At 38.8% G+C, this 24618-nt stretch overlaps 1 protein-coding gene across 1 annotated transcript in view; it reads left to right on the forward strand.

The window, feature by feature from the left end:
* The window catches only part of LOC120734968, a 72544-nt gene extending 48409 nt beyond the window's left edge, over positions 1-24135 (forward strand). Inside the window, exons 2-5 of the mRNA XM_040034100.1 lie at positions 8653-8757; positions 16221-16357; positions 20992-21116; positions 23506-24135. Of these exons, the coding sequence (XP_039890034.1) occupies positions 8653-8757; positions 16221-16357; positions 20992-21116; positions 23506-24110 (972 nt within the window). The 3' untranslated portion in view covers positions 24111-24135. The remainder of the gene's footprint in view (positions 1-8652; positions 8758-16220; positions 16358-20991; positions 21117-23505) is intronic.
* Positions 24136-24618: the final 483 nt, after the last annotated feature.

Genomic DNA, 24618 nt, shown 5'->3' on the forward strand with positions numbered 1-24618 from the left:
GTCTTGAGACTTATGAATAGTTCTCTGGACTTTCTGAAGGTTTTTCAATGTTTTACTTTCAGTCCAGTCCTTCTACATCCAAAGAAGAATGTCCTTCAAGAAGCCCGGAGAAGTATTCCCGAGGTCTGCTTAAAAAATTTCAATGAAGCTGCTTAAAAGGGTTCAGGCTGTGGTGATAGTATATGCTGTATTCCTATGTTTCAGTATAATGCTGCAGCATTTTCCCATTTTCCTAGTAAACCATAAAGAAGACTCAAGACTCTTGCAAAGTGCTATATGCAGACAAGTGTTCTTTGCATTGCCTCCTTTCCTTGAATGTCTTTTTCCATGCTTGTTGACATGCAAACCTAAGTTTGATTTTTAATATTCACTTTTTTTTCAAAGGCATTACTGACATCTGCGATTAAAACTATGTATGACAAGAATCTGTACACATTTCTGTTATTAGTATAGAAATAACTGTTGAATCTCTAATGAATCACATACTCGAAAGAATGAATCTGAAAGTCGTTTTGCTGGTTTGATTATTGGGCTAAACAAAGATTCAAACACAACACTGGCATTTTTATCAGTCCCAATATCAGGAGAGCTTTCTTTTAAACAACTGTTTGTTTTTGACTTTTCTTATATATTACATACTTATAATGGTGGACGTTTATGTTAAAGGTGGCCATAGTTTCAAATAATGAGATGAGCATATGCATTTTATTTATATATAGAATTTTATTCTTGGTTTTGCATGATATCATACAGAGCAGAGCTGTTTGGAAGGAAGTTGGCTTTGAGGGAGGGTGGAGCTAAAAAGACTTGGATGACTTGGAGGGCAAGCAAAGCTGCTCTGTCCAACAAAAGAAATACATACCTGGACCTGATCCAAATAGGTTGCCTTTAATTCATATAGAATAGCATCAAGGCTATAAAAAGACCTTTACTGCAAATACTATGTTTATTTTCTTTCTTTCTAAATCAGCTTACCTCCCTTAAACCAACACTGTTATTTTCAAAGAGCAACCAATTCAGTTTTCAGTTATATGTACATGAGCTTGTCTGTACATCTTCTGGCAGGACGGGTCATTCTGTTCTTGAACCATTTCCAATCTCCAGTAAATGAACAAGGGACAATATTTGCTGGACTACCAGACCTTGCAAAGCACTCATCAACTGAAGACTCATGGAGGAAATAAAGGGACTGAAACTCTCATATTTAGCCTTAAATTGGAAGGGTTTTTATATTTATCCACTGAAGGCAAAATACATTTCTGTAGCTCTAAAACTGAGTCTGTTAGTTTCTAAAATGTAATAGAGCTGGTCTGCCATAATGTGAAGGCCTGGATGTTCTCACAACAAATTAATAAATGCTTATTTCCCCTCTAGAAGACCAGAACCTACAGATAATATAATATAATATAATATAATATAATATAATATAATAGGTCCTTCTTGGAGACTGGTACATTTGATAAAATGGTGAACCATGTTTCCTTCTTCTTGCAATTAGAACATACTTATTCCGACTACACACACGCGACACACACACGAGAACAGTACCATTTAACTGAATTTGATTTTCCTTTTTTATTGCAAGCCTTTATTTTTCCAGAAGGGATGTAATGATGAAAAAAAACCTGCCAAAACCACACATGAATAAAACGGATCAAATGCAAAGAAAATTATATCTGCGTTTAATATAAAGACACAAAATAACAGCGCACGAGTCAGTAGCTCCATGTAGCCCTTTGAAAAGATGATCAATAAAAAATGTGGCAGTCTTTGGTCGGTGGTAATAAAGTAACCTCATATTTACTTATATTACATATTTTATTGACTTTTGGCACTCTGAGATATTACACAGAGGCCTTACTAGTAGTGAGCAGTGACTTCATCTTTCCTTGCTGCATGCTCTTTAAAAGGTTGACTCAGTTTTTCTTATTGAATGCTGCTAACCTTCCAGGCTGCTTATCACCTAGTTGTCACATGAGCCGGTATTCATTATAAGCAGTGAAAGAACATTTAAAGAGCTCAGTCGGTATAAAGGTGAACAAATGCCGCAGCATTTCCTACAGATCTCGTCTTTTTCTTCATACACTGACAGAAAATATTCAATAATTCATCTTTCTTTCATTTCTTTCTCTTTTTTTTTTTTTTTTGAAAAATGTTTTGACCTTGTCCCTAATTTTTAGTGCATTAAGGTGATGATTAAGCCACACCATGGGCAGCATAAAATGATCAATATTCTCCTTTTTATTCCCTTAAACCTGATAAAAGAGTCTATCTACATCCTGACTGTGGTTTGTCATTAGTGTTAAGAAAGTACAAGCTTGGAGAAAGAACATAACCCTGAGGGAGACAGAGGAAGAGAAATCTGTCAGTAAGAAAGTCATTTACAGGAGCAGCTCAGTGAGCATGCGAGGCAGGAAAAAAGCTGCAGAGGGGCTTCACTTCACACATCAGACTTATCAAGCCAGTTACAAGACATCGAAAATCAAATTAGTTACAGCCGACAGCTTTGTTTCAGCAAAAGTAAAACATTTCAAGATATTGAGTTGAGCGGGGCAAAATGTGGACTATTTGATGCTTTATATTCTATTTCTTTCATATATTTTCTTCAACTTGAAATGTCAAAAAAAGCAGAGGAGTCAAGATGAAACACTCAGGTCTAATCAGATGTTGACAATTACAGTAACAAGACATAACAGACAATTCTGCATCTGCAAGCAGATATGAGCCCTGTTTTGGTTTCGTAATATGAAAAAGGAAACTCAAATTCAGACAAATGTATACCAGCTGTCTGTAGGTCTATGGAGAAAGTTATCTTTTCTTCTAATAGCTTCATTCCAACCTTTCAACATTAGTCAAGTGTCCAGAATCATGAAATCAAGAGGATGCTCATGTTGCTCTGCATCTAACGGTTGTATCTTATTTACAATTTACCTGTTGACTTCTTGTTAATGTCTATAATCAGATATCATCATATAAATATGTAGAATTTGTAACCAAGGGACAAGATCTTCGGTACCAGAAGCCTTCTAGGTTTTTTTTTTGTTATTTCTGGTGAGCAGTCATGTTTGAACATGCTTTGGCTGCACGCAGGTACCAAAATACAATCTTGAAAGCATCAATTTTCATTTTAAAGAATTAGAAATGAAAGAATTGGACATTCATCATTGGGTATAGATATAATGCATGTGCTGTATTATTGTGGCTAGACCAGAATCCCTAAAAACTGGGAGTTGTACCCAGAAAATCAAGTCAACAGACTAGCCAATAGGTTCATATTGGCATGTTGATAAGATGAAGGTCCATCAGAGTTGCTTTTGCTTTTCCATCCATCTTTTTAACTGCATATCCAATTCAGGCTTCTACACTAGGATAGGGTCCAGTACACAAGACAGGTTGCCAGTCTATCGTAGAGCCAGCACAGGAGACAGACAACCATTCATGCTCACATTCACACCTGTGACCAATTCCGAGTGAACTAATCACCAATTAACCAAATATGCATGTATTAAAATGTGAGAGCAACTAGAGAGAACCCCTGCAAGCACAGGGAGAGCATGTAAGCTCCACACAGAAGTATGGAAATATGCTATTTAGTTACATGACTTAGTAAATTTGGTGAAAGTGATTGAAAGTGAATTCCCTGTTTTTTCTTTTCTTTTTTTTCCTGGTGTCTCATGAAGGGAAAACAGATTTATTCAATTCAGTTTCAGCTCAGTTGTATTCATATGGGATCAAATCACAACAACAGTTGACTCAAGGCACTTTATTTTGTAAGGTAAAGACCCTACAATAATACAGTCAACCCCAACAATCAGATGACCCTTTATGAGCAAGCACTTGGTGACAGTCGGAAGGAAAAACTCCCTTTTAACAGGAAGGCACTAGCCTCATGGAGGGACACCATCGTTCGCCACGGTTTGGGGATAATGGGAGAAAGACAGGACAAAAAACATGTTATGGAAGAGAGTCAGAGATTAATAATAAGTAATATTTAAATGCACAGTGGTGTGTAAAGACACAGAGAGTCAAACAGCCAAGACAATGTTACTGCAGCTACTTTTACTTAAGTCTCTTCAAACTCATCTGCAACTGAATAATGTTTGAGTAATGCTTGAACAGACACAGTTGGATGAATTACCAATCACCCACTTAGGTCACAAGGCAGAACAGTGAGATGTTATGCTCATTCTCTCATGAACCAAACACCTGAGCACTGAAATAAACTGGAAATTAAAGCAGGGATTGCAGCAGCCAGCATCACATCTGTATTTTTAAATGCAGTTGTTTACCAGCTTTTGGAGATTGACTGATATGTCGTGACTCACCTCTACTTCAGTTAGCTGAGTTTTTTTTTAAAATACATGTGGTCTGACTGAGCAGCTATTCAGAAATTGTTTTTCACACTGAAAACTGTGCTTGTAAGATGTAGTGTGGATTTGGGAGGTTACTTTTTCTCCTCACAACTGTGCATCTGAGTTTGTCCAAAGGGTTTTAAAAAATTCATTCACTCTACAGGTCAGACAATTTCCCAAACACTTCCACAAAGCTCTCCCACAACTGAAGTAAAAAAACAAAATAAAATTAAATTTAAAAAAAGGAATGAGATTTTCAAAGAACAGCAAGAAAACATCTTTATTTTGTTGCACAGCAGTGCACCAAAAGCTTCTAAACTGTAATGTGTTTTAATTTGAGTTTACTGAGCAGCAATTTCCAAGCTATCCAGCAAGTCATGTGTAATGGACATGGAAACCCATCCTCAGCGGGCTTAATGCAACCCAACGACATCTTTAATGACATAATGCAAACCTATGCCGTCTTTGATTAAATAATGCAAATGTAATGTTTCGTTGTGTAATAGAATAATGCAACATAAATTCGTTAGTTAATGGAATTATGGTAGCTACGGTAATCACTTCTCTGATGAGCTAATGCTGAGTAAAGGAGGAGATCCCTGCGGTAATGGCAGAGGATGGCAGCCGTTCTGGGACGTTGAGGGATTAAGGGAGGTTGTCTGTGTTTCCCCTCTGCTTTTGTCACAGGCTTTCTGTTTGTCTCTGTCTGTCCTCTATCACATTTTCTGTCTTTGTCTTTCTGTCTCCGGCCCCTCCTCTCCCACAGACCTCTTCACAATGCTCACAGTACTCAGGAAGCTTCTCGATTTTTAGAGACAAAAAGTTGGAATTTTCCAACTTATGCAATCTGTGACGCACACACACACAGCCGAGTACCCAGACCTCCACTGAAGGTCGTGTCACAGATTGAGTTTTCCCTGCTTTAAAAGATAAATCAATCTTCCATTAATGGAGAATGTGTGTGTCTGCGTGTGTGCGTGCGTGTTAAAATCTTGCATTGCATTTGTGAAAGCACGTGGGCTTTAGACACACTTCTGTATGTTCTGTATAAAGAGAAATTATCACATATGGGTTTGCAAAACTGTGTGTGTTTTTTTTGTGCGTGTATATTTGGGTGTGTATCAGCTCGTGTGTGTGTGTGTTCACTCAGACACTCAAATTGCTGATCAATAATTGTGATTGAAGGGCCCATTAGCCATCGGAAGCAATAGAGACAGCATCACTCCAAATGACAAACTCAACAATGAACACACACAGACACACACACACAAACACTCACACACACACAATATGACAGGTAACAAATTAAAAGCTTGAGTATGATGAATACACATCCCCATAAACGCATTTTACAACCTATACTGGTTATGGCTGTAATTTACCACTCCAGCCAACACAGAGGGATTTTCCACAAACACATTTTGTTTTCATCTTGCTTCCTATGGCCAACTTTCAAAATCATGATTTATAAATATGCAAACACACTTTGAAATGTACTTTTCCGTCTTTATCTGATAAGTCAGATTTTATTTTTCTTTACATAATCTAAATGGCTGTGAACTGATTTTTCGAGTCTATGACTAATAATTTAATCAGCAGGCGGCTTAATGCAGTTTTGTTTCTGTCTTCTCTTCTTTTTTCTTCGATAAGGAAAGAGAATATGAGGTAAATCTGCTTTAGACATGGTCATAAGAGACATTTATACTTTACAAAATGCACAGCTAAAGTGCTTTTATTGTTATTTTATTATTTTCTGTTAACTATTTACTGTTAGAATTGGGAATGCTCATATTAAACATTGCCACATTTTGAAGTCACTGTATGTGCATTTGATCCCTGTGAGCGAAAAGGTTTCAGACTGCGCTAAATGCTCATTTTTTGTAAGCTTGGACCTGTAAGACATCAGACAGATGGGATATCCCTTATATGCTCCTCTGAAGCACACAGCCCTGGCTCTAGGCACATTCAATCCTTGTGCTAATAAGGGGCAAGGCTGGCTTAAAGGAAGAGGAAAGGATGCTAAAATACCTTGCTACAGACAGGGCATAAACTAAAAGTGGCTGCATCAGTGCAAATAATAACATCAAAATACTCCTTGATTTTGAACAATGAGAATCAAAGCTACTGTAGCAGACCCGAAGATTACATAAAGGATATGAAAATGAGCATCACTGGTCCTCTTTATGTGAAAATGGCAATATGAAAAACACCTGTATTTTAAATTCCACTTGGCAGAAGTCAAATTCCTTAAGGGTATCAACACTAAAAGTGTTCATCATGCAAACTGGGCTTTTCCACAGTTAAATCATGTAGCCCGAAGGTCCTTAAAGTTTATATATTTATTTTTTATCCTGTGCAATAAGCTGAAAATAAAAACATTCTGTGTAACTCTGAGGCTTTGTTAGTTTGTTTGGTTTTGCATAACAATCTACGTCTTTGTAATCAGCTATTTCTCTCAAAACACCTTCAGGGCCTTCACATACATTTATGCATTGTATTTAACATCTTGATCAGATGATTTGAATACAAAAAACATATTAGCTAGTTAATACTTTACAGTGCTTTAGTATAAGTATTGTTTGTAATTTCTGTTGGGATATTGTGAAAACGACTATTTTCAATCTAATTTAACAAACTCTACATTTTTTAAAAGCTGCATGCCTTGTGATCTGAATAGTGTTACGTATTTTAAAATGTCATCTAGCCCAGAAAAATACAATCACCAGTAATGATATTTTCATTTCATTTGTTTAATTGGGTTCTCTTTATTGCCTTTTAGGACTTGTGTGCAGATCTAATGAAGTTCAGTTCATGTTTATTGGAGATATGTAGAAAATATATATTAGAGGGTTTACAAATCTTTTTTCTTATTCTGTAATAAGCAGAGTGTTTACACAGGAAAAACCATTACCTAAAATTCATTACGGTCAGCACACATAGACAAATCGAAAAGATCTCAGATCTGCATTATCTCTAATGACCAGCACTCGGGTGACTTCTCTTGTTGCACAAAAGAAGTCCAATTGTAAAGAAGACCTTGAGAATATGACTTCACTTTTTACTCAGACTATGACTTGAGTAACAGTTTAAGAAGAGTTTACAGTCTCAGTCACTGGTTGCAAATCTTGTGCATTATACCATGATATTCATTTAGAAAATTATGGTCCCGTCTAAAATAGATGATAAAGCAAGGTATGATAGGGTAGGTAGGGTTTCTACTCTTGTCAGTGACAGGCTGCTACTGTATAAACCTGGGGGGTCCTTCGTCTTTCACCCTCACCTTCCTGCCAGGGTTCAAGATACCATGATGTCAAAGGACACACTGAAGAGTCAAGGTTTCAATATCCAGTCAATGCATTCAGTTAGTTCATTTCACTTCATCCATCTATTCTATTCTGATTATCCAATTCAGGGTCATGGGCTGCTGGAGTCTATCCCAGCTATGATAGGGCGAGAGACAGGGTACACCCTGCACAGGTCACCAGCCTGTTACAGGGCCAACACAGAAAAACAGACAACCAGTATGGAAACCCAGTAGGTTTTCGATTAGATGGCTCCCAGTGACCAAGTACTACACAGAGGGAGAGGAAAACTCCCTTTTAACAGAACAAAACCTCTGCAGAACAAGCAGGGCAAACATCTGTCCTGACCAGCTCGGGGGTGAGAAGAAAAAAAAAAGGCACAGGGAAACAGAACACACACTGGCCTGGGACATAGAAGACACATTTTTATGACATGCAGAGATGGTGTACAAACGCCTATAATAGAGGAGGGTGGGAAAGAAATGGTCTGTGTATCACAGAAAGTCTGAGTTTGATTTGGCCCTAATTACAAGCTTTATTAAAAAGAATGATTTAAGTCTGTTCTTAAAATCTTTCATTTTCAAAAGTCCAAAGGAAAAAGTGTGTATAGGAGGAAGCTATAGCCAAACTTTTAAAGAGATAAAACTGTGATAGTTTGCTGAAGATTAATCTGGAAAGAAACTTTGTGTGATACAGCTTCATCTTTGTTTTTCCTCCTTTTTTTCACACTGTACTCCCTTTTCACTAACCAGAATCCTTTTGCACATGAAATAAAGAAAATAATATGCTTCATGCTTCAAAAAGTACCATTTAAAAAATGAATATTTTTCTAATAAAAAATCATCATAAACTGAGAATAAAGAGCCATATGTCTTGTTAATGGAGCAATAACTCCCAAGGTCACCACACAGACACAATATAAGAAATGATATTTTCATATTAAGACTTTCACTCCTTTCTCCTTGTCTGATTTCCTTCTCACCTTTGTCTCTCGGTAGGAGGAGGGGGACTCGAGGTTTTACTGTGAGCTCTGCGATAAGCAGTATCTGAGACACCAACAGTTTGACAACCACATCAACTCCTACGACCATCACCACAGGCAGGTGAGTCATGCCACCTTAACAAGGCACCAAGAGGTCTGGTTTATCCTGCCACAGAACACCTTAAACCTTCCAGACCAAGGTCATGGATTTATTACATCCCAGTGCCACAACGAGCACTCGAGTCTGATTTCAGACACACGGCAGAACACTCGCTGTGGTCTACAAAATCCCACTAACACAGAACCGTATCCATCCTCATGACCACTATGACTAAAAATTGCAGCACTTCTGATTCATTTCATGGAAGAACTGACAGTTACATTATGACAGGATTAGCTTCTTTTTTTTTTTTTACTCGGAGTGGACATGGTGACAGAGTAGCACTAGGCAAAGCCCGTTGTTTGGTAACCCACTATTATAATGTGATTAATATGGATAATAATGTTCTTAATATATGCAAATTGCCAAGACCTCAGCTCAGAAGCCATGACAAGAGACAGAGACACAGGGTGAAGGCCAGTAAATACTAATTTATTTTAACAAAAAACATGAAATTAACATAAAAATACCAACACAAAGACGACCGTGAGCTCTGGAAGTCAGTTTCATCAGTACCGAGAATGTGTGAGTGGATTAGTGAACAGTACGCTGGTGGGAATGTTGAGTGGCACGAAGCAAAGATGCATATGGAACAAGGGCCCCCAAAGATTTAGTTTTATGGATGAAACACTGGGCCAAAGCGTCTGCAGCTGACCTGATGGTCTGGCCCACACACCGCACAGAAGTAGAACATATAGGCAAACAAGACAAGCAAGCAGAACATCAAACCATAAAGCCCGGGTTTTTCTTTCCTCTGTGATGAGCAGAGAAAATGTATCAAAGCATCTTTTGACCAAGTGGTGCTAAAAAAAAAAAGCAAAAACGAAAATAAAAAAGCTGAGTTTACAGTAATTAGCTCTCTGTGGTAGAGAGCGAGAGGGAAAGCACACACTCAAGAGAAGAAACCAGAAGTTTGAACAACTTTATGTGTGTTGAAATATATGTTTTGATCTACTTTTTAAATATATTCGTATTCAACAACATTACACACAACAGACACTTTATTAGGCACACCCTGCTAGCTTTCAGAACTACTTTAAAATTTAATGACATAGATTCACGAAGGCGCTGGAAACATTGCTGAGATATTTTAGTCCACGTTTTCATTATTGCGTAATACAGTTGCTGCAGATTTGTGGCTGTATGATAATAATGAGAATCTCCCGTTCCACCACATCCCAAAGGTGCACTATTGGACTGAGGTCCCATTACTCTGGAGGCCACTGAAATACAGTGAACTCATTGTGCTGTTCAAGAAACCAGTGTGAGATTACTTAAGCTTTGTGACAGGGTGCATTACATCTTGTTGGAAAAGATGGACACACTGTGATCTTGAAGGAATGGACAGTGTCAGCAACAACATTCAGGCAGGCTGTAGAGTTCAAACGATGCTCAGTTGGTACTAAGAGGCTCAAAGGGAGGTACGTGCAGCAAGTAAACCATTACACCATCACCAGCATGGACTACTGACACAAGGCAGGATGGCTTTAGGTTTTCATGCTGGTTATGCCAAGTTTTTACCCTACCATCCAGATGTTGCAACATAAATCCAGACTCCTCTTATGAAGCAGCATTTCCCAGTCTTCTACTGACCAATTATGGTGAGCCTGTGTGAACTGTAGCCTCAGTTACCTTTGTTTAGCCCACATCAGTGGCACCTGTTGTGGTCTTCTCTCGCTGAAAGCCATCAGTATCAAGGTTGTCAGTGTATTCAGAGATGCTCTTCTGCATATCTTGCTTGTAACTGGTTATTCGAGTTGCTGTTGCCTCTCTCAGGTAAATGCTGTCTGGCTATTTTCCTCTGACTTCTGACATCAGCAAGGTGTTTCCACCGAGACAACTGCCGCTCACTGTAGAGTTTCTCTATCTGGTCTGTTTTCTGTAATCCCTAAAGCTTGTTGTGTGTGAAAATCCAGTGGATCAGCCATTGTTGAAACACTCCGACCGCCTACACTTAATGTCACTTAAATCACATTTCATCCCCTGTCCTGAATTGCTCAGTTGCTGCCATGTGATTGGCTCATTAGATATTTTCATTATCAAGAAGTTGAACAGGTGTACCTAATAAAGTGGGAAATGAGTTTATATTAGGTCCTTGCTACAGTTCTTGAATTTATATACTTTATATATATACCAAGAGATCTAAAGCAGAAATTTAGCTAGTTTGTTTAAAACTGTTGTGCCTTTAACAGTTACACAGCCCGTGTGTGTTAGACTATTGTGGCTGATGTTACAAATCAATAAGTACAACTGTTTTATGGCAGCATTAGATTTTTTAAAAATGATTTTCGTATCAATGTGATTAAGTATCACAACCAGTCAGATATTCAACTTACAAGATTCGCCAAAAACAAACATTCTTCTCCTCTTTTTTTAAAATCCATTAACGATTGATTTTTTTCACATAATGCATGGCGGTTTTATCTGATGACACAGCCCACTGTATATCAGTATTATGCCCCCCCAAAATTGTATAATGTTATATTGGATTTTATACATATCGTCCACGGGCCATTTGCACTTGAGAAAGAGAGAAAGAAAATAATATAAAAAAGTTAACACTGAAATAATCAATGTTTAATATATACAAGTTATTTTATTGGGCAAAAGCAGTCATCGGTTTTACTTTATATGTACAGATAGTTGATGGTGGGGCGACATGGTTTGGGTCTTCTTAGAGGAAAAGGTCAACACAAATCAATACAAAGATGTTCTGAGTGATCACGTTCATCATATGATGATACATTTCTTCTAGTGTCTTCTAGGATGACAGTAATCATATCGATAGGGTACGAGGGTCACATATTTGATAAGTTTGAAAATGATGTGAATCGTATCCTAGAAACAGTCACTAGAATTGCATTGAAGACTTAAGGAAGACATTAGACTAATGTGTTTTCCATCATCAACAAAACACCAAATGAGGAAATATCATTTGGAAAAATGGTGTTCGTTACTGTAGCAGAGTTCAAAGGCTTGGAGAATCAATGCCAAAGAGCTCCACGTGTGTTGGTTACTCATAAATCTACACATTGAAGTGTCAGGTTTCAAGTTAGTAAATTGTGATAAGAAGCAAAGTCCAGAGGAGGAAGGTGCAATGGCGTAAGTCAGATGCTGGACTTTCACCCAAGAGAATATAGCTTTCAGTCCTATTATTTCCCAAGATTTCCCAGCAGGACATTGCATTGTAATGAGGTGATCGATGTTATTATCCTCTAGTCAGTGGTTTTAATCTTGTGGTTGACTAACCAGCATGCATAGACATTCCTCATGAAGATATTCCGAAGTCTATACCTCTATAGAGTAAGACATAAAGATGAAATGAAATCTATAAAGCCAATAATAGGCAAACAGGGTCATTTTAGGTTAAAAATCAACAGTACAAATTCTCCTAATTAAATAAAAACACAAAGATTATCAATAATGCAGCCTGATTACCTGAACTAAATATGTGAAATTGTCGCATTGCTGCAACATTCTTCTCTCATTATTTTTCTCTCTTCAGTTGGATGTAAAAAAGAGAGATGTGGAGGAAGGCAACTCTGAGAACTTGCAGCTGTTTGGGTGTTTACAAAATTATAGGTGCTGGGAGGAATGTATTTGCTGCAATTACCATTTGTTCACTTGCAAGTGATGAAAGAGGCATAATATTTTTCACAGTTAGCTGTGTGTCAGAGTTATTAGGTTTACTTGAGGATGCAGAGCATTTAGGGCATATTGTTCGAGACTGCAACACTTGCAGGAAATGGATTTTCCAGCACTAATATTCTCTAGCCTGCACACACTCGGCTAAGCTGCCCATCTTTTGGTTCACGGTCAGTCACGGTCCCATTTTCTTTTAGAAATGAAGTGGTTTGCAGAGGGGCTACGTCACCAGCGCTTGATGTGCTGCTGTGACAGATGAAACGAGCCAGACTGAGAAAAACAACCATCCACAGTTTATCCTATATATGCTGCTTACAGAGACATATTTTTTTTTATCTTATAAAATATATAAATTAAACAGTGAGACCTGCCAGTAGCAGAAAGGTGACACATCATTTTTTTTTGTGTGCTCTGCACTCAAGCACTGTGAATCTTAAAGGAAACAATAATCCTCGAGGTGAAACTACCGACTTTCGGCCAATGCTTTACAGCTGATGAACTTTCTAGATACAGTAGCCCTTTGTATACAAACTGTACTGTTCGATGTGGATCTTTAATCTCAAATCTATTGTTCATGTTCTATATGGTGTAGTGTAGTGAAACACTCCAATTGATTACATTATGTTTGGGGTAAGTTGTTATTCCCTGTTTGCTATTGCCAGCAGTGATTTATCTACAGTTCACCTGGTCAGCATTATTTCCACTACATAACAATATCAGCATGGGAGGAAATAAATGCAACCTTGGATTGTGGATGAATACTAAGCGTAAGGATCCCTTGAACCAGGGCTCCCTTTAGAAATATTCACAAAAAAGATTCACACAAAAGGAGATGTCTAATTTAAAAATGCTGCTAATACAGCAGTAAGACTAATATATATTTTTAAAAAGGAATTTGCTACATGATGCTAGGAGTGGAGGGAGGTGTTTGTTTTATAAACACTATGCATTGGTTGATAGCTTCACATCTGAGTAATGACGCTTCAGTATCCCAGCTGACACAATGTAAAGTACATGGAAATTCCTCTGATTTGATTATCTTGCTGTGTACCACAGGGTAAATTAATTACTGAAAACAAACAGGGGAAAAAACAGAAAATCTGTTAATATCATGTTTCTGTTTTTGGAAATAGCTTATTTTTGTTTATCACTCAAACTGTATTCAGCTAAATGTGACAACATGAAATTTGGATGAAAAAAGTAATCATGCATCGTCTTAAAACAGACTCCAAGAGGTTCTACTGTTCGCAATGCACGACTTTCATGTTCCCAGATAGTTGTAGAGCATGTAAAATGCTGTGATTCTTAATCTCTTATTTTTGTATCTTTCTTTGATGACCTGAACATGTTAGTCTAACACAGGGGTAGGCAACTCCAGGCCTCGAGTGCCGGTGTCCTGCAGGTTTTAGATCGCACCCTGGGTTAACACACCTGAATCAAATGATTAGTTCATTACCAGGCCTCTGGAGAACTTCAAGAAATGCTGAGGAGTCATTTAGCCCTTTAAATCAGCTGTGATGGATCATGGACACATCTAAAACCTCCAGGACACCGGCACTCGAGGCCTGGAGTTGCCTACCCCTGGTCTAACACATTTTGATATTAAACACAAGTAAATACATAATGCAGTTTTTAAATGATCAGTTCATAGTAATTGCCCTCTAAACTTAATAAATTGTTGTGCCACCCTTGCCTGCAAGAACTGTAATCAAATGTTTGCAGCAACTGGTAATGACTCTGAAACTGATGGTTAGACATCAGAATTTGTGGTTGCATCAATTACAGCAAGTCGCCAGGTCCCGAAGAAGCAAAGCAGCCCCAGACCATTACACTACCTCCGCCATGTTTGACTGTTTGTATGACCTAAAACGCTGTGTTATTTTTTTACACCAGATGTAATGGGTCTCAAACCTTCCAAAAGATTCGACTTTTGTCTTTTCAGTCCACTAAATATTTTCCCAAAAGAGTTTTTTGCCTTGGAACTCATGGATGCCATTCTTGCCCACTCTCTTTCTTATTGTTGACTCATGAACTCTGACTGAGACAACTGAGGCCTGCAGCTCTTTGGATGTTTTCTTTAGGTTCCTTTGTGACCTCCTGGGTGAGTTGTTGATGCGCTCTTAGAGTAATTTTGGTCGGCCAGCAACTCGGTTCACCACTGTTCCACTGTCCCACTGTTTACTCCATTTGTGCATAATGGCTCTCATCGTGGTTCACTGGAGTCCCAAAGCCTTATAAAATGCTCTATAATGTTTTTCCAGACCGATGGATGGCTTTGTTTCTCATCTGTTTCTTTACATCACAGCATGATGTGTTGCTTTTTGATCTGATAGTATACTTCATTTTGTCAGACAGGTTATATTTAAGTGAGTTATTTATTCAAAAGGTCTAACATTAATCTGAGCAGGGTGTGGCTGATGAAATGTAAGTTAGTTTCTTAGAAAATGTGGATAATCAGTTAATCATGTGAATTATCTGTATATAATATTGAATGTTTTGATGATCTGAAACATGTGTGACAAATATGCAAGAGAAAAATCAGAAAGAGGGCAAATACTTTTTCACAGGACTCTATTATTGTAGTCTCCATTCTATGACATGATTTGGTATGTAGGGCTCACCTGAATGAATGTGTCTTAGGAGTTTGTGCAGCTTGACCATCTGGAAGGACACTGGCTCTATTCCACAAAGTGTCAAAGTGTCCTTGGGCACGATACATAACCCCAAATTTCCCTTGAATCCCCTGAATTTCCCTGTAAGTGTGTGAAAGGTTGTTAAAAATAGGTTTAAAAGTAAGCAGTAAATGTGTGTGTTATGAATGAATGTGGCCTAAATCAGTGCTAAAAAAATATGCTGCTATAATCACTCAAATGTTAGCCAAAAAAGAGCATTTGGGCTCAGTTTGCACAAAAGAGACATAGCCTTCATTCCACCTCAGGTTAATAGGCAACATCATCGGTATTGCAGGAAACTATCATACGTTGGTTTTTTTTTTTAAATGTTCGTATTTATATTGATATGCTGTAAACCAGTCTACATGTTTCACAGTTTAACGGTTGACGGTGTGCTAACGGTGTTGATTCAGTCCTAGTTTGTCGTGTTGTTATGGTCTACCGTGAGGCTTCCTGTCATTCTGTCCACCCTTCACACTGTATGTACACCTTCCATAAAAAATCACAGGCTACATAACAAACTTTAACAAACCCCACAGTGTCTGTCTTCCAGCCTGTCTCTTTGTCCCTCTGTTTGTCCGTCTGTCTGCCTGCCTGCCTCCATGTTTTATCTGTCTGTCTATTTATGTCTGTTTATCTATTTGCTGGTGTCTCCGCCCGCCTCGCTGTCTGTCTCTTGTCATCTGTCTATTTGAGATGTGAACCCACAGGTATATTATTATCATTATTATTATTTGTGACACACACATAGGCACACACACACACACGGGCACAAATGACACTCGCACACTGTATCAGTATCTCCGGTCAGCAGACAGCTTGCAGACAGAGCTCAATAAGTGAATTAAGCTGGTCTGGACTCTACTAAAGCTGACACTGGCTGACTTAGACGGTGCATATAGACACACATGCACAAACAATGCACACACACACGCTTACAGACAGAGCAGATACACAAGACTGATAACTCCACCCACTTACCTCACAAATTAAACATTTAAATTCATCTTTTTAATGTATTATCCATTTGACCTCTTACATCTCCTTTTTAATGCAGCCCTGATACGACCGCATCTGCTTCTGTTAATCACTCTGCTTGTCCTGCAGCGACTGAAGGAGCTGAAACAGAGGGAGTTTTACAGAGCACTGGCCTGCAGGAGGCAGAGGAGGCGCAGGGAGGAGAAGAGAGAGGAGAGAGTGCTGAGGAGACTCAATCAGCATGAAGACAGGAGGACGGGAGAGTGGTTAGTAGCATCCATAAGTTCTTTCTTTCCTTTCAACCCATTTATTATATTTTATGTGTAAAAAGCTCAATTGTAGCAGTTGCTCCATTTATATTTTATGGAATATGTTTCAAAATCGACTTGGTAAAAAAATACGTTTTCCGAAAATCAGTGAAACTGTTAAACATTGTGTTTTTCTTTATCTTTTAAAGTATTTTTTCGGACTTCAAGCTGTAGTTTTTCAATGGGATGAAAAGAGTACAATGTCCACATCTGCCTTTCTCTTGCCTTTCTCTTCAGCCCCACAGAGCATGAATAAAAAAATCTATTTTGTCTTTTTTGTTTTATGACCAAGAAGATTTATAGTTTTGGTTCACTTTCCAGCTCTCAGGAGTACCATTTCCACCAGCACCGAGCAACAGATTTAGAGGAAAAAAACTAGATGGACTACTGAATAAGCTAAAAATGAAATTCAGTTGTTACTGAATTTAATTCACAACAACAGTCACCTCAAGGTGTTTTGCATTGTATTGCATTCTGTGGGAGTAGAGTTAAGGTAGCTGCTCTGCTTTGTCCTGCTACATGGCACTAAAGAAGATAACAGTGAAGGACGTACTTCCTTAAACGTAGTTACAGCACTTTCAGAAAGACATCTAGTGTAATGACATTTATTGCCCAGTTCTGTGTAATCCATTATTGTAATATTAAATGTTATCAAATACAATTTTTTTTCCATTTATGTTTATAAGAAGTTTGGAAAATTGCTCATAAATAAGTACATTTGTCCTGCATGAGGTTAATCTCAAACTTATTCTATCTTTTAAGCTAAATAAATCACATTATCAGACTAATATTATTAATAATCTGTCCACACTTAGTTTGTCTTCTGCTTCATCATCACACAGGACTTAAAACTGTGACAATGCTCATTCCAGAATAGATGGCGGGAAAAGATTCAAGATTCAAGATCTTTATTGTCAATACAACAATATATATAGTATAGAGTGTATCTATCGAACTGCCATTTCACCCCAAGCCCCCCATGGTGCATTTATAAGGGTATCAAAATATATCTACAGGGGATGTAAAACTAAAAATGACAAAAAATTAATAACTCACTATATTTAAGTAAAATGAAAAAGATGAAAAGGTACTAATACTAACTATATCTATGTATAATAAACAAGGACAAAAGTGATCATGTGCAATTACAGTAAAGTGAGATGTTGGTATTGAATAGCAGGTTCAAGTTATGGTCAGGATATTGTGGACAAGACAAGACGAAGACATGTGAAAGATGTAAAATGTGCAAGTATAGCATAATGTAGATTGAAAGTTTGTGTTGTTATTATTGACTCTTCTGGTGAGTACTGTAAAAATGTTTGTAGAGATCTTTATGTTTGTCAAAGTGTTTGTTTGTAAAAGTGTTTATGTTTATCGGCCCTTTGGTGGTAGTTGACTGCTTGGGGGAAGAAGCTCTTGCAGTGTCTGGCCGTTATGGTTTTGATTCTGTGAAACAGTCTGCCAGATGGAAGAAGGGAGGACAGTGCGTGTGAGGGGTGGAAAGTGTCATTCACTATGCTGATTGCACATCGGATGATGTGTTTGATGATGAGCTGGGAAATGGTTGGGAGAGGGCCTCCAATGATCCTCTCTGCTGTTCTCACTATCAGAGACTTCTTTTCAGCGAAAGTGCAGTTCCCGTACTGGATAGTGAGGAATGAGAACGCTCTTAATGGTTCCCCGGTAAAAAGATGTGAGGACGTGAGGAGGGAGACTGGCCTTGTTCAGCCTCCGAGAAAGTGAAGACGTTGTTGGGCTTTCTTCAGTGATGGTGGTGGTGTTCAGGTTCCAGGAGAGGTCATCTGATATGTGCACATCCAGGGACTTCCCGTTGTTGACCAACTCAACAGCAGATCCATTGATGTGCAGTGGGGTGTCTTCCTGAAGTTAACAACCATCTCTTTAGTCTCCTGAACAGACAGGTTGTTGCTCTGGCACCAGTCCACCAGGTGTTGTACCTCCTCTCTGTATTCAGACTCATCATTGTTAGTGATGAGACCCACCGCTGTTGTGTCATCTGCAAACTTGATGATGTGATTTGAGCTGTATTGTGCGGTACAGTCATGTGGTAGCAGAGTGAACTTGACACATTCAAAGTTCAAATGTGAATTAATGATGGCCTTGTATTTAAGAGCCTCACACTGTGTCCCAGTTTGATAGCTCCACTGGTTTACTTTAGTACTCAGTGTAAACAATATGCAAAGTGTGAATTATTACAGGATAATAATGTCACTAATTAAACAGCAACCTGACATGCTGCACATCTTTTTCATTCAAGAAAACAATTTAAAATCCACAAACACCAAAGCGCTCGTACTGGCATCGCTGCTGCTCATGTGTTCACATCCATGCTTCAAAGACATTCCCTGTTTCCTGTGTAGCCCATGTGGTGACCCTTGTGAGAACACATTCAAACTTTTGATATTTCAAGAACTTGTAGAGTACTTTATATGGCTGCGCTTGTTAGTATGAATACCCTCATCTGATTAAAATGATGTGTTTAAGTAACCATGTGAGACCCAAATACAGTACGCCACAAAACTTAAGGACCTGAACAGTAGTTGTAGTAGTTATACCCATGGGTGGCTTCAGAGTGAAGAGCATGGTGACAAATACTAACATAATTGAATAAAACTGTATCAAAACTTATACGTTAGAAAATCCTAGTTCAATCATTTTAATGTCTCAGAAAGTTTTGACTTTTTTAAGTTGGTGTAACTGATTATATTTAAATTAACTTGAAGTATTTTACAGATGTGCAGTACCCATTTAGGAAAATTTCACTGTACTTATTTCTATAGTGTCTTTGTAGCTGCATTTGTCCAGTACTATTGTAACATCCAGAGTGGGTGTGTTGGATAAGTTCTGGGTTTGCAGAAGCAAATTATGGGTGTTACGTAAAATATTATGCATGTTAAGTTACTATGTTTGTTCCAATATGTTTACAGTAAAAATAACCTAATGTTTGCCCCACACAAGCCTGTAATCAAAATATTGAAAAAATAGTTGACCAACAAATTAAGGCTTTAATTTGAAATATAATTTCTGACTGCACAAAATTAACACAAATATCTACAGTTACTAGAAAGGGGTTGAAAACAGCAGATAGGATGCAAAATGAGTGGAAAATATGCCTCAAAATTACCACAATTATCACAACAGAAGCTCACAAAATATTGGAGGTGGGTACTTTCTCACGCCCGACTGAACAGGAATGACTTTTACTAAATCAGCCCTGTCCTTTTCATGTAGCTGCAGTGAGTTACGATCATCAGACGGTAGAAATGATGAACTTGCGTGAGCTGGCTTATCCATTACGGGGAACACCCCGCCATGTTTATGTCTGTCAGAGCTGCTTTACAGCTGCGTGTTAATGTTGCTGAAAAATCTACATATCAGTCTGTTTGTTCATGTGCCGGTGGGAGGCTCCGACATCTGGGACTCTCAAGTGGGCTGCCAAACAGTTGTTGTGCTCACGTGCTGTTTGTCTTAAAAAAAATCCTGTAAGAATAATGATAAACAAACAGAGAGGTCCAGAAACAGATGATGCAGATTTGGCTGCTTCTTGCTCAAAGCGTGTGATGAGAAAGGTTCATCTGGCGAGCTACCAAGCACAAAAAATTGATTTCTCAAAATGTATACGATTGCACCCGAATGCACAATTTGAGCTCAAAGCTGCAAGTCCCAACCCGAGCACGCCCACGTAAAGCGAACATTGATCTCTGCCTTAAAATACTCTCTGAAGACATGATCTAACATCCAACTTTTGACTCCATGCATGAAAGTTTTCTTCATGTGTTCCTGGACCGACCTGTTTGGGTCTCAGCCTTGCAAGTAAAGAAGAAAAGAGAGATCACTGAGAATCTCGTTGGTCACAATGCAATAAAATGCATTTTGTTGTGCTTAACGGGTATTTTCAGAGTGGCTATGAAGTGTTTCTGACCAATCACGCTGCACGGCTGAACCCACTCACTGTACATGTATCAGTATCGGCTGTCATAGCCATTTTCAGATTTGCAACAATGCAGTTTGGCTCCTGGCACAAAAGGAGAGAGAAGAGAAGCGTGGCCAAATTGATTTTCAGCTGGATTTCAGCTCTACTCTCCTCTTGCCCTCCTCAATGCTCATCTTCTTGTTTCCTCCACTCTTCATTTTTTTCCTTTCAGTTTCCCATCTATATTTCTATTGTCCTCTTTGCCTTTATTTTTTTAATCTTTCCCTCCTATCTCCTTGCTTCCTCTCCTCTTTGTTTCCACTTCATTTTCTCCTCACATCTCTTCTTATTATCATTTGATTCTTCTTGTCTCCTCATTTTCTTTTCCTTGCATTTTCTTTCTTCTAACCTTTTCCTCTCCATCTCTTTTTATCTCCCTCTTTCTGATTTCCTTATCTTTTCTTTTGTCATTTTTCTCTCATTACTTTCATCTTTTTGTCTACGTTTCCCATTTTCTTTCCCTTCTCCCTTTTTTCCTTTGTACTCTTCTCTCTTCTCTTCTTTTAATTTATTCTGTTTATTTCATTCTCTGATCTATTGCTGCGTCCTGTTCTCGTGGTCTTTTAATGCTTTGGTCTTTGTATCCTCCTCTCCTCAGTGCTCCCGGTTCTGGTCCCATGTTCCGGTCCACCACCGTGGCTGTCGACTCAGCCGATCAGTCCAGACCAGAGATTGTGCAGAACGGCAGCAATATCCATCCAAGCAGCACCACACTGGGAACAAGTAAGAGCTTTTATCCACTTAAAAAGGCATGTATTAGGCTTCTTAAATACTTTATGAGTATGTGTTTGGTTTGGGTGATGAGGATATCACTCTTGATATTGAGGGATTCAATAGCGTGTGGTCGGCTGCAGAATCGCTGAAATATCTCTGTTGACAGCAGACTCTGATGTCAGAGCTTTCACTTCTTTTCCAATGTATAAGACCTGAAATGCACACATATGAGAGGGTGTGGTTTGAGGAGGAGTGGAGTACAACATAACAAGCACCTAATCTGGTTGGTTAGACACTGAATAAAATGATGCTTTAGGGTCTCTGTAGTTGCAGTGAATATTAGGGAAAATTAAGCTATCACTGGAGTTGCTATAATAAATCAACACGGACATTTTGCCCTGTGTTCAACATTGATGAACCTTGACACACAATTTCTTGCTGTTGACCAACTCCAACCCATCTCAGCAGTGCTGACCTTTGTGCGAATGGAATGGCTTAAGACTCCAGAATAAATCATATCATATGAGTTGTGTCGCACCACAGAAGCATTTTACAGTTTATATTTTGCTCTGGCGGACTCTGGGGTATTTTAGTTGTGCGTTAAGGAGCTTGAGCATAAATGGTGGCATTTACATAGCGCTTATATCTCTGCTTTTACTGTCCTCTGCAAGGAAGTGGCTTGACTATCATAGTTACGATGAAAAACAAAAATGCTCACCTTAACACATTACAAAGTTGCTGTTCCCAGTAGAACAACACCTGAACTTCAGTTTACCAGGAAAAAATGGGAAGTAAATGTCTAGAAGTTTGGCAAAAAAAGAAACAAAAGTATATAAAGAGTCCGGGCAAGCCAAACAATGGGTCCTGAACCAGAAAATAAGCAAAGAAGCAGGGATGCTGGAGAGCTACTTGGTCTGGGAGACAGTGAGACCCTTCTCCCAGCCTCCTATAAGCAGGGGCAGGGTAATCCTTAATTAGTCTACCTGGTGGACCTGAGATAGAGGAAACACTGTAGCAGAACAGAATAATGAAAGAAACGGGAAGCAACACAGGTGGAAGGTATATAACTATCGCAACTTCAGATTTCGTATCTTGTTCAAAAATATTTTTCCAACTGAATTTAGTTTCATGTATAGCACCGGTTTTACTGATATAGCACCAAGAATACTTGTCTCAAGGCGGCTTGTTTTGTAAGGTAAAAACTCAAATTATAAATGATCAGAGGATCCCAGATGATATGAACAAGCATTTGGTGAAGGTGGGGAGAAGGAATTTCTTTGTAACAGGAAGAAGTAGAGAGAGGGGAGGTGCAGCCATGAGAATATAGAAGACAGAAAAGATTGTAGCTCCTCATAGAGAGTCCATGAACAACAAAAACATCAGTCAAACTCTGGGAAAGAAAAATACAAGAGTTAATGACATGCTGTGGTAGCAGGGCCTGGAGAAGCAGTAGTCAGTGCATCATGGGAAATCCCCAGCAACCTCCCTATAGCAGCATAACTAAAGGATGCTTCTGGGTCAAGTTGCTTACTATTATAGAGTTTTTACTACTTTTTACTTTACTTCTCCTTTAGTTAAGAGGGAGAAAACTGCACTTGAGATAAGTTATTATTATTTTATTATACTGTACTTGAGATTACAGTATTTTGTCTACCACATTCACAGTGTATGTGAATGTCTCAATAGAAATGCTGTGAGAATAACTCAATATGATCAAAAGTAAGCATCAGCAACGCGTTCAATACGTTTTCTCTTCTCATTTTAAATTTGAAATCGGTGCAAAAGTTCAAGAAGGGTTGAATTTAAGTGGAGTTGAAGTCCTAAATGCATTTCACTTTTAGAGTAGGAAGACTCATAATTCCCCTTCTAAAATTCAAACAGTTTACAAACAAGGTTTCTGATGTAGCATATTATAGATCACTTTTAAAGTTATGATTCATCTTAAAACCTTCACTCAACAAACAATTTCTCTAAATCTCTCACCAAACTGACGTATAGACAGACGAATGTCTGACAGCACGGTGAGCCCCATAATGGTTGTACAAAGATGGATATTACACATATTACACAAGTCTTATTTTTTGCCATTTCTAAGTGAGACACATTCAAATCTGCGCTTATTTTTTCCTAAGTCCATCCTACATCCATAAATCATATTTAGACGTGCTGAAAGCAACAAAAGAGTAATGGTGCGGCACCAAAATGCTCAAAAAAGCCTAAGGAGATTACTGTATAGGAAGCCTTAAAAATGAATGGTATTCTTTGTAGGAAGGGTATTTTGTATCCCTTCCTACTCTTTTCTTTATAGTTAGGTTCGACACATAATCCTGTTATGTTCTACATGTAAATGTAACCAGTGTCAGCTGCTATAATCCTTTCTGTTCCCCTCTCCATCTAGAGTCTCAGATCCCCCGGATACAACCCTTCCTTCCTCTGGACCCTGCTCTGGAAACCGCACTCTTGAGCAACACACAGTGGACCTATGAGCAAACAGACGCCAACAGCACCACAACTACTGCTGCTTCTGACTCCTGCGTGCTTGACAAGACCCATCTGGATTACAGTCAACTGCCAACCATTACACCCAGCATCAGCACCACCCTGACAAACAGTGATACCAACAGCTCTACAGAAAACAGGCACTTTAACAAGATCCCTTGGGCTCATGATTATTTAAGCCATCCCATTACTCCCAATAACATCCCAACAACAGCCTCTGGCGCCACCCATAATGGCTCCATTTTCAACAAAACCACAGTGACCAGCATCAGCAAGAACTCCACCACCCCCTCCATTACTAATACCACCAATGTCAGCATCAACAGCAGCAGGGAAGTATGCAGAGCCTCTGACGTCCAGTCCATCCTGAGCAGAGTCCGCCCTGTCTCTTTCTCGCTCCCCAAAAGGAGCTGTGTCCTCTTACACCAATCAGCTGCCTGTATTTATCCAAGCAGGGCAGGGCTCTGGCTTGTCAGGGAAGCAAGAAGGTGCGGCAGTGCATGACAGGAAAACAAATCTGGGGGAGAAAGTCACCGATCAGCAGCTCAAATCATCCGCAGACATGGTTGCTGTTGGTGTAAATCACTGGAATACTGGAAACCAGTGCAGTGAGGAGAGTAAAACTGAAACTCGACCCGTTGAGGCTGGAGCCATTATGTCTACTGAGAAAAGAACTGTGGGACTCTCTGGGACTGGAGCCCAGGTTTCTTTATGTAATCGCAATGTGATCAGAGTAGAGGACTCAATTATCAATGGGAATGGAGCCCAGCTCTCCTTATGTAAGGACGATGGGACTGGAGCCCAAGTCAGCAGTGAAAGTGGGACTAGAGCTCATTTTTATTTAAACAGTGGCATTTCAGGACATATTTCTGAAAGTGTAAGCACAGATTCAGAATGTGGAAGCAGCAAAGTTGAAATCCATGATGCTGTGGAAAATCAGACAGATTTAACCCAACCCCAAGAAGTAAAAGATCTGGCTTGTCCTACAACAAATGAGCCTAAAAAATCAATT

This window comes from Simochromis diagramma, unplaced genomic scaffold (genome assembly GCF_900408965.1).
Source record: "Simochromis diagramma unplaced genomic scaffold, fSimDia1.1 OVJJ01000176.1, whole genome shotgun sequence".
In the NCBI taxonomy this organism is placed as follows: domain Eukaryota; kingdom Metazoa; phylum Chordata; class Actinopteri; order Cichliformes; family Cichlidae; genus Simochromis; species Simochromis diagramma.